At 36.5% G+C, this 17941-nt stretch overlaps 1 protein-coding gene across 2 annotated transcripts in view; it reads right to left on the bottom strand.

Annotated features, from left to right (window-relative positions):
* Positions 1 to 3487: 3487 nt before the first annotated feature.
* The window catches only part of ACTR5 (actin related protein 5), a 52283-nt gene continuing 37829 nt past the window's right edge, over positions 3488 to 17941 (bottom strand). For both annotated transcript variants that reach the window (XM_074211959.1, XM_074211960.1), the window contains one exon: positions 3488 to 17941. This exon is cut by the window's right edge and continues 248 nt beyond it. In XM_074211959.1, the coding sequence (XP_074068060.1) occupies positions 17932 to 17941 (10 nt within the window). In that variant the 3' untranslated portion in view covers positions 3488 to 17931.

Below are 17941 nucleotides of genomic sequence, written 5' to 3'. Positions count from 1 at the left end.
CTTTCAATCCAAACTTTGCCATCTTATCCACAAGAATATCATAGGAGACTTTTCTATAATCAAGGTACAGTACATTCATGACCTTTTATGATCTATTAATTTCATATTTCCTCTTCATTTGTTGTGATCTAAATGGTCTTAAAGGGTTTATATGTATAAATTATTATTTGAAAGAGAAAAATATGAGTCTTGATAGTACATCTGAAACCAGGATGTGGGTTCATCAAAGGAAAGGATAAGAAGATAGGAAAGCGGTGTTGTACATATAAGTGGAAAAAAGCACTGGACTTGTAGGTAAAAGACCTGACTCTGAATCTGCTACTTAGTTCAGGTAAGTTCATCTTTTCTCTGGGTCTCAGTCTACGTTTCTTAAATCAGAGGTTCAGTCTAGATTTCTAGGATGTCTTTCAACTCTTATGTCCTATAAAATCTGATCCCTAGGGAGGGATGGAAGGAGGGAAGAGAGGAAATTATGGTCAGAGATTTCCATCATAGGAGAAAAAAGCTAGGGTCTGGTTGGAAGGGTTGATGCTACAAAAGTCCCAAAAAGGTAAACAATACCTGCTGCCACTCTTACAAGGTCTATTCCATTTATGAAATAAAAAATAACCTTACTAGTGTCCAAAGAGAGGAAAAGAAAGATGTTTCTGAGAGGTCAGAAGAAAGAGGAAAACAAGAAGCAGATAAAGAGGATATGTTCAGGGAGGCTAGGTGGTACAGTGGATAAAGCACCCACCCTGGAGTCAGGAGTACCTGGGTTCAAATCTGGTCTCAGACACTTAATAATTACCTAGCTGTGTGGCCTTAGGCAAGCCACTTAACCCCATTTGCCTTGCAAAAACCTTAAAAAAAAAAGAGGATATGCTCAAGGATCCTATTTAAAAAAAGTAAGAGAATAGAAAGATGGAGTCAATAAAACTGTTAAGTGAGTGAACTGCTAGATTGTTTTTATGTGTTCTTCATTCTCAAAGAGGACTATGACATCAAGGTGATACCATGATATGCAAATGAATTGGATTTGAGTGAAGGGATGCTGTGCTAAGTCATCAGACTCACTTTCTCCTTCAGACACATCTGGGTCCAGTGGCCAGATATGGATCAGGACAACTGAAGATGATCCTGGATAAGTCACCTTTGGGACACCTTTGCCTTTTTAAATTAAGTATGACTGAGGTAATACTCATTCGGTGATTAAGGTAGGTAAGAAAGAAAAAAGCAGAGAGTGAATTCTATAACCTAGTCAAAAAAAAATCAGTCTGGGAGGGAAATCCCAAAATGGAAACAAATACTATTTACATTTACTCTGAGCCAATCTGGACCAAAAAAATGATCAAATGGGGCTTGGCTTGGGACCTATTATTGACTAATCAATGAGAGCCAGAGTGATATGAGGCCTATAAATCTCGTTATCTTGCCAGGTTTCAGTGCTCAAAATGGGTTTGAAGGGAGAGGACATGAATGAATGAATGAATGAATGAATGAATGAAAGAGCTTTTAATGAGCTTTATGTGACAATCATCTGGGTCAAGCATCAGGCTAAATGCTGGGAATAAAACAGTATGTTATCTCTCAACCCCAGGGGCATTCCCCTTCTTTCCTCAGTGCATCCAGTGCCTGGCTCATAGTCTTCCTCTCTTCCCCAGTTCTGACCCCCATAATAGAAGACTTTAACATACATATTGATACTTCCTCAAATACACTGCCCTCCTAGATCTACAACTTATTAATTTTCTATGACCTACTCTTTTACCCCTCTATAGATACACAGTCAACTAGATCCTTGGTCTTGTCATTACCCACAAATATACCACTTGCATGTTCATGAACTCAGAGATTATTAGAGATTATCTAATCACAATCTATTGTCAACTGTCCTACCTCTCTCTTTTGCCATCCTCACTGTGACCTCTCAGCCCAAGAACCCTCAGTTTTTCCTAAGCTGTCAACCTAGCACTGATTACACTTGCCACCCTTCAAAATCATCTGATCTAAATCCCTCACTTTACAAAGAAAGGAGAGACCCAGAGAGAGGAATAAGTGCTTGCACTGGTATCCTCTAAATATTAAACAAAAACTACAAAAATAACAAAAAAGAGGAAGGCTTCCAGGATGTTGGTTAGATCTCTTATGGAGGATTTATGGAGCAACAGACAAGAATCACAAAGGGTACATGCCAGTAGAGGACAAATCCATATTACTAAGGATATTCGCTCCAATGGTTCTGTGTTCTCCCTATTAGACTGTAAAGTTTTTATGAATAAAGCCTTTGTTATCTTTTATCTTTCAATTTGCAGCACTAAACATTGGGTTGTGTGTATAGAGTAGACAATAAATATTCATTCATTTCAATTCAGTTTTCAGTTAGGAAAGAAAAATCACAATAAACAGTTGTTAGAATTGGCAAGGGTAAGGGAATCAATTCCAATGGTCCTCTAGATCTAACCTTGGATCAACCCTCAAATCACAGAGAAATTCCTCTTTCTGGCACATAAACCCACAATCTGGTTCCACCCTGCTTATTGGGCTTAAACCTTTTCACACATTCTATGGTCCAGTCTAACTGGCCTTGCTGTTCTTCATATACAACATTCCCAGTGCAATCTCCAAGCTGTCCCCATGCTAGAATGAACTCTTTGCCCCAAGCCCTGAGATTTCTTCAAAATTCAACTCAAGCACTAACTCCTACCTGAGGTCTTTTCAGACATCCACAGCTGCTAGTGCCTTCCCCACAAATTATCTTTTATTGATTTTGTATATGTTTTACATATAATTATATGTATGTTGTCTCTTCTAATAGAAGATAAACTCTATAAGAACTGAGACTTTTATTTTCATCTTATAATTTGTGGTCCTGGAACACAGTAAACACTCAAATGAATACTTGATTAGTTGACTTATACAGAAGGTCTAAATAAGCAGTCTGGATCAGGATCTAGGTGAATTAGGCATTAAAAGAGTAGGTAAACAAGACTCAGAAGAAACTAAAAATAATTAGCCTAGAATGACTGATGAACTCAAGAACACAAACTACAAGGCAAAACTTCTGAGAAAACTGAAAGAAAAATTACTAGAAATTAGGTTTGGACCGTATCTTAAATGATTATGCTACAATAATCTCCAGTTGGATAAATAAACATAAAAAGTCACAAGATAGGGCAGCTAGGTTGGTGCAATGGATAAAGCACCGGTCCTGGAGTCAGGAGTACCTGGGTTCAAATCCAGTCTCAGACACTTAATAATTACCTAGCTGTGTGGCCTTGGGCAAGCCACTTAACTCCATTTGCCTTGCAAAAACCTAAAAAAAAAGTCACAAGATTTTTAAAACTTAAAAGGAAGTATCTTGCATAATTTTAGCTGAGGGAATAATTCCTTTTTTTAAAAAATTTTATTTATTTTGAGTTTTACAATTTTCCCCCTAATCTTACTTCTCTCCCCCCTCCCCCCACGGAAGGCAATTTGTCAGTCTTTACATTGTTTCCATGGCATACATTGATCCAAATTGAGTGTTATGAGACAGAAATCATATCCTTAAGGAAGAAACATAAAGTATAAGAGATAGCAAGATCAGACAATAAGATATCAGTTTTTTTTTTCCCTAAATTAAAGGTAATAGTCCTTGGTCTTTGTTCAAACTCCACAGTTGTTTCTCTGGATACAGATGGTATTCTCTACTGCAGACAGCTGAGGGAATAATTCTTATACAAATAAGGAAATGAGATGATCATTATAAGAAAAACATTACCTAAAATATGTAAAGGCTTTTGAATAAACAAAAAGCCAAGAATGCTAGAATAAGATGAGAGGCAGTAGATTAGGAAAAGTTCTTTGAAGTACATATCTTAGATAAAAGACTGATAGCCAAGATATATAGACATAAATGATCAAATGAGATGTGATCAAAGGAGGAATGAAAATAATCAACAATCATTTTTTAAAAATTCCAAATCACTACAAGAAATAAAATTAAAACAATTTAATTTCACCTCACCCTTCTCAGACTGGCAAAGATGAAAAAAAGGCAAAAATGATCAATGCTGGAGGGCTCTGAGAAGAATCAGTTCAATCATTCTAAAAAATAATTCATACTAGAAAAGTCACTAACTTCATTTACCATTTTACTCAGCAAATCAGTTCCTAAGAATATGTCTCAAGAAAGGCACAGCTAAAGAGAAAGGTCTCATTCATACAAACATATTTCTAGAAGCACTTTTCTTGGTAGCAAACAAAAATAAATCCTAAAATTTGGTTCCCATTATTTGAGCAAACAGTGAACTATGGTATATAAAGAGAATGTTATTATCCCATAAAAAAATAATGAAAAGAACAAATTCAGATAAACTTAGGAAGACTAGGATGAATTGATACTAGTAAGTATGCAGATGCAAAAGAACAAGTTATATAAACAAAGTGTATGCTTTGCTAAGCTATATCCAAGCCCAAGTCTCTCTCCTGCACTCCAGACCTACATTTTTTGGTTTTTGCTGCTTTTAAGTTGTTTTTCAGTCATGTCTGACTCTTTTAGGCCCCATTTGATGTTTTCTTGATAAATATATTGAAATAATTTGTCATTTCCTTCTCCAGCTCATTTTCCACATGAGGAAACTGAGCAAACAGGGTTAAGTGATTTGTTCAAGGTCACATAGCTAGTGAGTTTATGAGGCTGGATTTGAACTCCAAAAAAAGGCTACCTGATTCTAGGTCCAGCACCCTAACTGCCACATAGTTTTTCTTTGCCCAAGGAAACATCGGTAATGATGCACTGAAGCTCAGGTCTTAGAATACCTACTCCAAATTCAGTACTCTGGTCACTACATCATGGACTAAACTAGTTGAATAGGGAATAGTTGGAAGAGGAAATTAGGCTACCCTGAATTCTCTGTGCCTCAGGAGGCTGAAATGGGCTACTAATATGGGAAGAGGGAAACTTCCTAAAGTAGAGTAAATGGAAGGGCAGAAATAGGAAAATCAATAGCTAAAATGACTGCTTAATCTTCACAGACTATCACATTTTTTAGCACTTAGAGGACCAGAGGTAGAATTTGTGTTTAGCACATCCTCCCTCGTTGAGAAAAATTATTTTTTTATTGAAGACTTTTAATTGTTAAAATCAATTTGTATGTATTGAATGTATCCCTCTCTTTTCCTCTATTCAACAAGCCATCCCTTGTAACAAGATACAGAAAGAAAAAAAAAAAGTTTAGCAAAATCAATCGTCTTAACCACACATGATGATATATGAAATATTCTACACCTATAGGCCCCCACTTCCTCAATGAAGGAAATGAGATATTCTCATTAAATAATTTACTTAATTTATAATTTAATAATAATTCTGTTATTGTCTCAATTCCTTTCCAAACCTAAGCTTGGGTGTTATAATTACAGATTTAATTTCACATTCTTTCTAATATTGCAGCAGTTACTGCATATACTGTTTTCTTGTTTTTTTACTTCACTCTAGGAAGTTCACATCTTACCTAAAATTCTTTTTTCTTATGATTCAATATTCATACATGACACTTTCTAGTGTCTGGTCCTTTCCTAATCAACACGCACTTACTTCATTTTAAATTACCACAAAAATTGTTGCAATGATTACATTGATATATTTGGGATCTTTCTCATACCTCTTTTGGGTAAATATCTATAAAGGGATTTCTGGTTGTGAATGCTTTAATCATTTTTTTTAATACTCAATCTAAATTTGCTTTCCAGAATTATGAACCAATTTATAATCCCACTAGTTGTATATTAATGGCTTGTCTTTCTGCAACCCTTTCAGTATCAACTAGCTACACCTTTAATCATTTTTGCCAATTTAAATGGTAAACTGAAACCTCAAAGTTGCATTGGTTTGCATTTCTCTTATTTTTAGTGATTTGGAGGATTACTTTATATGTCAACAGTTCCACTGCTGGCCCCTTAGGACATTTGAGCCTTTCCATCTGCCATGCAGCTTAATTTTCGTTTATGTGTTAATTCCCCCAATTATGAACTCTTTTAGAAGAGGGGCTACCTTGTTTTTCCAATATCTCTATCCCCAGCTCTAAAATAGTAAGCACTTAATGTTTTTTATTCATTAATTCTGAGTTTTCTTTCTTATCTTAGTTACATGACTTCATGCAAAAGCTTTTCTATTTCATATAATCACTATTATCTATTTTCTCTTTTATGACCTGGGAAGATTTCTAATGGAACTGGCATTCTGATGGCCAGTGGTTTCCCTTGTTAATGAGGGGAGAGCATCTAAGATTACTGCAAGCTGCCAGCACATCCCTGACCCAGAGATAGGGATCTGGGTCTAGAAGGTTGATTTCCCTAATGGAAAAGCTATGGCTGAGTTTCCAAGAAAGGAAACAAGGCCAGACCAGGTTATTGCAGAATGGGTTCTAAAACTCAAGGTCAGAGGAAGACACTTTTGAGGATGGGGCCTGTTGAGGGGTTTGGGATTAAGGTTACCGACTTCAGGTACATCACAAGAGAGATATATGAGAATGTGAGAGATGTTCTTGAAAAAATTACATCTAAAACAATTTTTCTACTAATATGGATCACCATTTTATTATTTTCTCAATTTTTGATAACAAAAATTCAACTGAAGTGTCACAGCTTTCCTATGCAAGTCTGGCCCAGATTGACCTCCTTCCTGCAACACTGCCTGAACAACACACCAGCACTAGATTCCCAGTGTCCCATGCTATCCTGTTTCATGAATGTGATTTTTATTTCTTCGCATCTGCTGTGAGTTTTTTGATGAGGTTTGAACTTCATCTATCTCCCTCCACCTAAGGTGGTCAGGTACATAAAAGGTATAGATGCAAATGGATAGACATGAGAGCTTATAAAGATGGTGGGAGTTGAAGGGGTGGAGGAAGTGGGGTTCAGGGGCAATGATGTCCAAATACAATAGTAGGAATTAAAAGTGAAGTCTACTCCCAGATAGCCAGCCAGCTATTGGCAGAAGTGCTGTGTAGAAACAGGAGTCAGGGACTGGTGAAGCTATATAGACAGAACACATCTCATTTCTAACCACAGACAAGTTGTGACTGGAGTTATCTCAGACTTCTTATATTCCTATTCTAAGAAGTTGGGTAGGGGGAACTAGGTGGCATAGTGGATAGAGCACTGGCCCTGAAGTCAGGAGGACCTGAGTTCAAAGCAGACCTCAGACACTCAATAATTACCTAGTTGTATGGCCTTGGGCAAGCCATTTAACCCCACTGCCTTGAAAAAATAAAAATTTTAAAAAATTGGGTAGATATATGTATGGAAACTTCCAGCACAGTGGAAAAGGGGGGAAAGGGGGGGGGTCAAAATAAAATTACATCTTAGAGACCATTTAATCTAACCCCTTATTTTATAAATAAGAAAACTGAGATCCACAGAGGACAAGGGATGTGTCCAAGATTACACAAGGAGTAAGAGGTAGAACTATTCAGTCTAAGGCAGAGGACTTTCCCAGTACCCCTAAATCACTATAAAGAAACTGGAAGCTATATTTCTATCCCCAGTGCTAATATAATAAAGACAAATTAGGAACTCAAACTCTGGAGCCTAGGCTTGCTCCCAAGGCCACAATACCCACAGGGCTAGTGTTGGGTGAACAGAAAAAGACAACGAATGAGGTGAGCTGGAGAGGATCTCAAGGTGGGTAAACCCTAAGAGGAAGTGGAGCAGAGTGCTCCCTCCTGCCCTCAATACCCCACTAAGTGGTCCCCAAGGGAACTAAATTGCTACTCTGAGAATCTGCATCAAGTTCTATTTCCAGCACAAAATTAGGTATGTGTTCCTAGGCACTGACCTGGAAATCAAAACAAGATTACCTTGCCTGTTTTTTTTTGTAGAAAAAGAGAGGGGGAGGGAGAAGAGAGAGACAGACAGAGACAGAGAAAGAGAGAGAGACAGAGACAGAGACTAAGACCAGGGATTCCTCAACCCATCCATCCAAAACTCCTTTCATAAAGGTTCCTAGCCAGAAGGTTCCAAGAAGGAAAGATTTCATGTCAGCAGCAAACCTGATAAGCATACACTCTATGTATACAACTAAGTCACTTAGAAAAATGTTGAGAAGATAAAGTCCAGAATAAATCCCTATTGCTCTCTATTAGAGACCACCTTCCAGGATGACATGGATTTATCAATCAATACACCCTTAATGATCTCATTTGTCCTATCGGTTTAATATTATTTCAGATCTAAATGTCCAGTCCAGATTTCCAATGTTACATCTCCAATTGCTTACTGGACATCTTGAACTGGACATCTTTGGTGGGAGGGGGTGTATGTTTTACATATAAAAACTTTTTTAACTCACTGAAACGCTTCATCTTTTTTTTCAACTACATACATTAACATTCACTTTTTAAAGTATTTGAGATCCAAATTCTCTTCTTCTCTCCCTTCTCCTTGAGAAGACAAAGAAATTGATATGGATCACATGTGTGAAGAGGGTAGCTAGATGGTACAGTGGATAGAGTGCCAGGTCTGGAGTCAGAAATTCTTTTTGAATTCAAATGTGGCCTCTGACATTTACTAGTTATGTGCCCCTGGGCAAGTCACTTAATCCTGTTTGCCTCAGTTTCCTCATCTGGAGGATGAAAGAAACTGAGACGAAAATGGCAAATCACTCCAGTATCTTTGCCAAGAAAAGTTCAAATGGGATCACAGAGAGTTGGACACTACTGAAAAAATACTGAATACATATATACATGTGAAGTTGGACAAAACATTTCCATGTTAGTCATATTGCAAAAGAAAATATGGACCAGGAAAAAAGGTTAAAAGCTTAGAAGTATTTTTTTGATCAGCAACAAGACCCTCTCAGCTCTTTTAGGAGGCATTTTTATCATAAATTCTTTAGAAACATCTTAGATCATTGTATTGTTGAGAATAGGTAAGTAAAAATAGGTACAATTGATCACAGCACAATATTGCTATTGCTGTGCAAAATGGTCTCCTGGTTCTGTTCACTTCACTCAGCATAAGTTCGTGTTAGTCTTCCTAGGTTTTTCTGAAACCATCCCCCTCAACATTCTTTTTTTTGGGGGGGTTGCAAGACAATTTAAGTTTTTGCAAGGCAATGGGGTTAAGTGATTTGCCCAAGGTCACACAGCTAGGTAATTGTAAAGCATCTTGAGGTAGGATTTGAACTCAGGTCCTCCTGATTCCAGGGCTGATGCCCTATCCACTGCACCACCTAGCTGACCCATTCTCCTCAACATTCTTATAGCATAACAGTTATACATTAAAATCGGGTACCACCACTTGCTCATTCTCAAATTGATGAGTATCCTTTCAATTTCAAATTCTTTGCTTCCACAAAGAGTTGACATATTTTTGTACATACAAGTCCTTTTCCTTTAAAAAAAAAACTTTTTATCTTTGAGATAAAGAACTAGAAATGGTATTGCTCAACCAAAGAGTATACTCAGCTTGAGAGTCCTTTACACACAGTTGAACTGGACACCTTAAGATGTTCGGTAGACATCTTAAACTCAACATGTGCAAAAATCTTTACCCCCACAAACACTTCCCTCTTAACTTACCTATCACCATTAAGCCCATGACCATTTCCCCATATGCCCAGGTTTGAAACCTAAGAGTTATATTCATCACCACACTCATCCCTCAAAATGCCAAATCCTTTTAATTCTCTTAAACCACCCCCTTTTCTTCTCTGATACTGCCACTACTCTGGGCAGGCCCTCATCACCTCATTACAGACTACTGTAAGGGTGTTCTTCCACAACTTCAATCCATTCTCCACTCAGCTGCCAACATGATTTTCACATCTGACCATGTCACATATGTCCATCCCCATTCAATAAACTCCAGAGGCTCATATCATCTCCAGAATGAAGTACAAAAACTTCCATTTGACTTTTGGACCCCCTCTTAACTTTGTCCCTTCCTATTTTTTTTAGTCTTTTTTATTATCTTATTGGCCCCTCCAAATACCCTGCAATCTGGTGACAATGGCCTCTTTACTGTTCCTTGTACAAGACATTTAACCAATTAGTGCATTTTCTTTGGTTGTCCTCCATGCTTATCTCTGCCTTTCTCTTCCTTCAAATCCCTTACCCACAGGGATTTGCCCAAAGGATTGCAAATTTTGATCAATGAAACCTGGCAAGATATCTTGGGATTTACTGGCCCCCATTTAATTTAGGCTCTCCCCGATTGGCCAATAATAGGTCTCAGGTCAATCCCCACTTGGCCATATTTGGGCCCCATGGATCAGAGGGAATAGCAACTGTTTCTGCTTTGGCCAGTAACCTTGAGGGTCCTTCTCCTTCCAGATTGAATTTTTTTAAACTATACAAGAGGCCATTCTTTCTTAAAGTCTTTCTTAATCATTTTGTGCTCCCCCAGTCAAACTGAGATTTACCTTAGCTTAAAAAAGTCAAGGTCTCCCACTGCATCCAGGGTCATCTCCACTTGACCTTATCCATATTGAACCCAGATAGCTCTGGGTGAGAAAGTGAAGTTGATGACTTTGCACTGCACTCTCTCACTTAAATGCATGTCACAGCAGTACCAACCAGATATCATGGTTCTCTTTGAGAATGAAGGACAAATAAAAAATGCCACCTTTTACAAGTATTTTCCAATCCCACTGAATGCTGTCTTCCCTTTGTGATAATCTCCAATTTATCCTGTGTACATCTTGTTTCTATATAGTTATTTGCATGTTGTTCTCTATTAGACTATGGAGAGAGCAGGGTTATTTTTTGTCCTTTGTATTCCCCAGCACTTAGCACAGAGAGCTATTGTTTATCAGTCATGCCTTTGCAACCTCATTTGGGGTTTTCTTGGCAAATATTCTGGAGTGGTTTGCCATTTCCTCCTCCAGTTCACTTTAATGATGGGGGAAACTAAGGCACACGAGGTGAAGTGACTTGACTGAGGTCACACAGGCATTATGAGTCTGAAGCTGGATTTGAACTGACTCCAGGATCAGTATTTAGGGCACTATAGTGCCACCTAGCTGCCCAGCACTAAATACCTGTTGAACTTTTAGATCTACTAGTAAGCCAATTTCAAGTCCATGTTTTTTAACTATACAAGAGGCCATTCTTTACTTAGAGAAAGTCTTTCTTACTTACCTTAATCACTTTGTGCTTCCCCAGTTAAACTGAGACTTGTTAAAGATCTTAGCTTAAAAAAGTCAAGGTCTCCCACTGCATCCACTTTGCTTTACTATAATCCAATACATACAAGTCTTTCTTGATTACAAGTAAACCATTAGAAATTGTGTCAAAATAAAAAGCAACATCCACAAAGATGGTTTCAAATTTTACCTCTGACTTATAGGTTGTGTGATACTAGGCAAGTTGCCTAGGCAACTCACAAATGAAACCAGAAGTGCAATTAAAAAAAAAGATATTAAGAGCATCCTCCTGAACATGAACACTAAATGGCAAAGTACTATTGGCACAACAATGTACAGGGATCCACATCTCCTACAGATCAGGAATAAGAATTGGACCAGTGACTTCCCTGGTCTAGGGTACTCCCAGGTGATGAAATATGGTGTGGTACATTCCCTGACTTACAGATATCCAGGGACATTAAGGTATTGTGTCACAGGCAAATCCAGGTCCTCCTCATGTCAAGGCTGGTTCTCTACCACTAAAATCCCTTACATCTCACGTGAAAAAAAATTAAAATTACAAAATGGGAGAAATTGACTGTTTTCCACCAACAAACCCAGTTCCCTTAAGATTCTAGTTCTCTGATTACATTCATTCATTCATTCATTTATTTTGCAAGGTAATGGGGTTAAGTGGCTTGCCCAAGGCCACACAGCTAGGTAATTATCAAGTGTCTGAGACCCCGATTTTGAACCCAGCCACTCCTGACTCCAGGGCAGGTGCTTTATCCACTGTGCCCCTCTGATTACACTCAAAATGACAAGTTTCACAAAAAAGAAATACAACTTTGCATAAATCATGATGTACCCATCTGCTGCTCTCTATCCCCTTAAGTCTAACAATAATCTGTAAAATACATTTCTTATCCAGGATACTCAGGATGAAACATATTAACAACTTCCATTTTGTTTTTCTTTTTTGATCATGGTCAAGGGAGAAAATTATTTTGCTAGATCAATAACAAGTTTGTAACTGGGGTTTTATTTTTCTTTCTTTCTCATGTGGAGGGGGAAGGAGAGGATAAAGAGGAGGCTGCCTTTTCACTGACTGGAAGAAAATTAAAATTTAATTAAAACTTGTTTAGGGGGGAAAATCACAATTCTGAAAATCTGAAAGATATTAAGACAATTTTCCTTATATTTAAAAAGGAAGGAGGGACCGCTAGTTGGTGCAGTGGATAGAGCACCGGCCCTGGAGTCAGGTGTATCTGAGTTCAAATCCAGTCTCAGACACCTAGCTGTGTGGCCTTGGGCAAGCTACTTAACCCCATTTACCTTGCAAAATCAAACTTATAAGCCAACAGTCTACAAGTGTAGACTGTTGCTAAAATCCAATGACTCTGTCCACATAAACAGAGAGAAGACATTTATTATCTGAGTGATCCTTGGGTAATGTGCCTGTTCATTTTGATGCCTGTTTCTTTATCCATAAAATGAGAACTTAGATTTCTTATGAGTCATTCTAATTCTAAACCTCTGATCTATGATATTTAAGGTTTTCTTCTGTTTCAAATTCTATAACCCTATTGATCCCAGGTTTTGTTGGAAATTCTTCATTAATCAGAGCTTTAAAATCAGACTTTTAAGATAATATGGTAATAAAGTACCTTGCTCTTTAATCACACTGTGAAGTCTGCCAAGGAAAGAGTTAAAATTCAAAAGAAAAAGTGTTTCAAGTAAGACTGGTAGAAAAATTGTAAAACTCAAAACTCAAATAAAATCTTTAAAAATTAAAAGTGTTTCATTCAAGATGGTGTTCTGAACTTACAATCAGACAAGAGCAAAGATGCAAATAGCTTTTCCAAACCATATAATGCAAATCATGATTAGAAGCATGATATAGATAAAGACTGTTAATATATTACTGGGTTTATAAATGAAAACCTGAGTTGTCCCCTAAAGAACACATGTTCTTTAATAGTTTCTGCCGTTGGTGCTAATAACAGATGTTAGCTATCTCATAATTACTTTCTTAAAATGCTATATTTCATTTTCTGAATCCCCAAAGCACATTAAATGTAGCAAGTAAAGGCTACCAGTCAAACATCCAGACCATGGGCTTAAAAGAGGATTAAAACGTCTCATCTTTATAAGGCTTAGAGAAAGTCTTAGTCTATACTCTCTTCCCCATAGCTGGCAATATAAATTATGAAGAAAGGTCAGAAGACTGGCCAATTGTTTTTTACTATCTAGGAACAAAGAATGAAAAAAAGCAGTCCTAGAGTTCCTAGAACTCTATTTTCTACTCTTCAGTAACACAGATAATCTGTAAACTATTGAGTTTCTAATTACAAAGTTATAATCTTATGTTTATATCTTAGTGAAGAATGTCTGAATGTGAGATTAGAATGAATTTTTTTTTTTAGGTTTTTGCAAGGCAAATGGGGTTAAGTGGCTTGCTCAAGGCCACACAGCTAGGTAATTATTAAGTGTCTGAGACCGGATTTGAACCCAGGTACTCCTGACTCCAAGGCCGGTGCTTTATCCACTACACCACCTAGAATGAATTTCAATGCAGTATTTGTCAATAATGTATGATTGAATCTGTGATATTCACTGTTCCTTGACACAGTGTGCAATTTATCTTTGCTTTACCATCCCACACTACTGAATGTGATACTTCAAAATCTCTATTAAACAACTAAAAGTTAAGAAGGAAAGGAACTCATTCTATTGCAGTACTAAACTGCAAAAAAGATTTTATTACTGATTTTGAGTAATATATTTTAATGAGAGTATAAATTGTGCTAAAGGGCCATGCATAAAGGGACTCATATGTGTGATTGGTTCACAAAAACATTGTGAGAAAGGATGAGCTCTGCTGCCTGTGTGATTTTCCCAAGTTCAGGAACCTGTCTCAGTTTGGAAAGAATTGTTGCTCTCTTTTAGACAAAGAAGATTCCTCATTAAACCAAATTCTACTAGTGAATTCAGCAGCCATCTAGTCCAATTCATATTCAAAAATGAACTCCTCTATTATGACATGCCCAAGAAGCAGTCAGATATATGTTACCTCTTTAAACCATTCTATTCTTTCCAGAGCACTAATTGTTAGAAAGCTTTTTTTCCCCAAACTGCTTCTTGCCAATTCCCATTCCCTACTCCTGTTTTGTTTTGTTTTTTGCTCTGGGATCAAGAATAAATCTAACATCATCTCTCCCAGATGACCGCTTTTGTATATTCAAGACAGATTATCATTTCCCCAAACCTATCCCTCATCAGCTCTCTCCTCCAGGAACTCCAAGTTCCTTCAAATGTTTTTCATATAGTACAGATACCAAGCCCTTCACAATCCTGGCTGTCTTCATCTTGACACTCCATGTATCTAACTTAAAAAAAAAACAAAAAACCCCTTAAGCTATACTATAAGAAACAATGAACTTGATGATTTTCAAAAAACATGGGAAGATTTGCACAAAATAATGAAGAATAGAACCAAAAGTACAGTTACAAAATTATGTTATAACTACTATTTTCAACAACCAAGTCTATGACTACCATAACTATCCATATTAACTTGAAAAGACCTATGAAGGAGATGCTATCTGTATCTAGACAATGAACTAATAAATATGTATAGTATGGATTTACATATATTTGGGATTGAGAGAGGAAAAAAAGTTACATGAAAACTTTATTAAATATTTAAAAAGGAAAAGAAAGTTGTACCTAATAGATTTACAACTTCATGTACAAAAAAATGAAAGTCAAGCTGAACATTTAATAGGTGGGAGGAGTAGATGAAAAAAGTCTTTATATTTCAGGTTTATTAGGGGAAAAAAGGTCTTGACTATGCTGTGCTCTACTTCTTAATGAAGCTAGTTACATTCAAATTAAAAAAAGCAAGGATCATTTTCATAGGAGGGGGCTGGTGCTGAGTACTCTCATAGACTACTGAAATTAAGGTTATCAAGCAACAAATCAATAGTTGCTATTTTGGGGCTTCTTAAATTTTAATTGCTTTTGGTTGGTGGAAGGAACCCGAGTATAACTGCACTATAGAGGAATAAATGGTGCTGTTCTGCATATTAAAATAAAAAGAATAATTCAAGATGTTTATATTGCTTCTCATAAGAAAGCCTCCATGCAATTAAAGAAACCATACATTCATATAAAATGTAAAATATATTCTGAAAATTATTTAAGTACAAAGCAAGTCATGGGGACTGGGGATGGAGCTCACTAATAACAATATAAAGGTTCTCTTTCTATGTATTCACAAATATGTGCCATACTCAACTGCAAGGAAGAACAAACCACATCATTCTGACCCTTCACAACACCTCCCTCACAGAATTAACAAATTTTAGATCTTCTCCTACATTTCTACTCATCTGCCACATGATTGCTACCTGCCATCCTCCCCCACATTCAAAAAGAGATGAGTTTAAAAGGCGACAGAATAATATGCCAAAAGCATTTCCAAAACCAGTTCATTTTCCAGTATGTCCTCAAGATGACCATATGAACAAATGATTGTGTATATTATTTCAATAACAAGAAGACATCCTATTGTACTTCAAAACATCATGGTTTAAAAGATAAGGTTACAGAGTAAACAAAAGGGTTATTTTAGCAACTCCAGTAAGTCAGGTTTAAAAAAAAAGTTTTTTCAATTCAATGTCTAGGGTAGACTTATTGTATGTGGCACTAGAAGATTCTATACTTTTAGTATTTTGGAAATTTAACTGATCTTTTACATATCAGTCTGAGAGAGACCCTGCAGACCAGGAAAAGAGATCTATTAGTATGATGACCCAAAGTAAGTTAGTCCCTAGGGATAATACATTAGCACATTTTGGCACAAATTCGTTAATGGTTTTTAAAAAATCATGTTCTTTTTAACTCAGCTGAACCAAAGCCATTGTGTGATTGGTGCATAAATCAATAAATTCTTTGCAAATAAGTTTCTTTCATATATAACAACATTTCTGCTGTAAAATGCTGTCTAGTTCTATCTGTGCACATTCAAGTCCAGTTTCATCCAAAAAAGTAAAAGCAACTCATTAACATTGAATAACAAATTTCTTCCTGAAAAACTGCAGCCATCAGCTTTGACTAAAGTAATGACAAACAAAATCAGACCCCGTTCAAGAAGTAAGAATAAACAGAATATTCAAATCAACAACTTTGTTATGAAATGATTCACAATTATATATTTCGATGTCTTAGGCTTATTCTTTTTAAAAGATACATTTATTTGCTACCTTATTACATAATAAGGTGATTTATTCAAAATTCAACTCTTGCTAGAGAAATCATTTACTCCCACTGAAACTCACAAGGCCATGTTCCAGAACCAAAGTAAGGAGAACAAACTTTCAACAGAGAATTATGTGGGAGAAATTACTTTAGTAGTGGCATGGTATAGTGCAGGGGGCACTAGCTCTGACATCAGAGGATGGTGATTTCAAATCTCAACTTTGATATTTATTATTCATGTGATTGAATAAACCATTTAAACTCCCTGAAACTATTTCCTCATCTGAAAAATGAGGAGGCTAGATTCAATGTTCTCATAAGTCCCTCGCAATTCTGTGATGATCCTGTGACACTTGGAGATTAGAAGGTATTCCAAAAGTCCATTTTCCGGATGCATTATCTCTTTGTTGCATATTTTATTTATTTATTTTTATCATTTATGATAGAAATTCTTATAAAGTACACGTTTAATAAGGTTTATCTGCTCTTCGGCTTTGTTCAAGAGAGGGCAATGGGGGTGGCTAAAGCACCTGCCTTGGAGTCAGGAGTACCTGAGTCCAAATCCGGCCTCAGACACTTAATAATTACTTAGCTGTGTGGCCTTGGGCAAGCCACTTAACCCCATTTGCCTTGCAAAAAAACCTAAAAAAAAAAAGTTCCAGCCCTTAAAAAAAAAAAGGGCACTGATTCTGGCAACTCAGAGAGACCCTCATTTCAAGTATTTCAGTTCTAGGTTTCCCTTCTCTGGTCTAATTCTTCCTATTTAAATAATTCCAACTCCTTTCCATATATAAAATAAAGTCTCTGAGGGAAAAAAAGACAGCTCTCAAATTTAAACTATTTCAAGAGGTTCTGAGTTTATTGGAAAGTATATTAATAATAGGCTCCTGTTACTTGTTAGAACACTTGCTAGAACCAAAAGAATGTTATCCTGAAATCAGTAATCCTATATTCAAAACTGATAAAGAGGTCATTAGCTATATGGTCTTAGGCAAATCACTTTCTGTGGGTCTCAGTTTTTGTATTTATACAAAATGAGAGAATTAGACTAGACATTTGCCAGAGTCCATCCAGCTATTTTTATTATATAACTGGCATTAACTTTTCCTTTTTAAATAGGTGGGAGACCTCCCTCTGCTGGGCATATTTATAACTGCTTTTCAGGATTAAAATGAATTCCATTGCAAATGACACACTAAGAAGAAAAATATATTTTACTACAAAAAGATAGATATAACAATAAAATATATCTTGAACCATTCATCTTTGTTTCCTCTTGCTGAATATTCCTTACTTCCCTTTGCATACCTGCACAATTCCAGGATTTTTTCCAAAGATGTCAGTTTTTTATTAAGAGTCCTTTGAAAATTCAGTGCAGTCCTCAAAATTAAAAAGTGTATCCTAATTATTCTTTGAAATGGTAAGTCTGTTATGAGGCTTATTGCATTGCAAACAATTATGTACAGACTCATTGTGAATGAATCAATGCTGACAGTCAACTAATAACTGGAACTTCCCTCCATTTTTAACAAAGAAAGTGTTTTCCATAATGCTGTTTCTGTGGCTCAGTAGCCCTGTTATACTTGC

The sequence above is a fragment of the Macrotis lagotis genome, chromosome 1 (genome assembly GCF_037893015.1).
Source record: "Macrotis lagotis isolate mMagLag1 chromosome 1, bilby.v1.9.chrom.fasta, whole genome shotgun sequence".
NCBI classification, from domain to species: domain Eukaryota; kingdom Metazoa; phylum Chordata; class Mammalia; order Peramelemorphia; family Peramelidae; genus Macrotis; species Macrotis lagotis.
The sequence above is the reverse complement of the archived record's forward strand: the minus strand, read 5'-3'. Positions and strand labels throughout refer to the sequence as shown.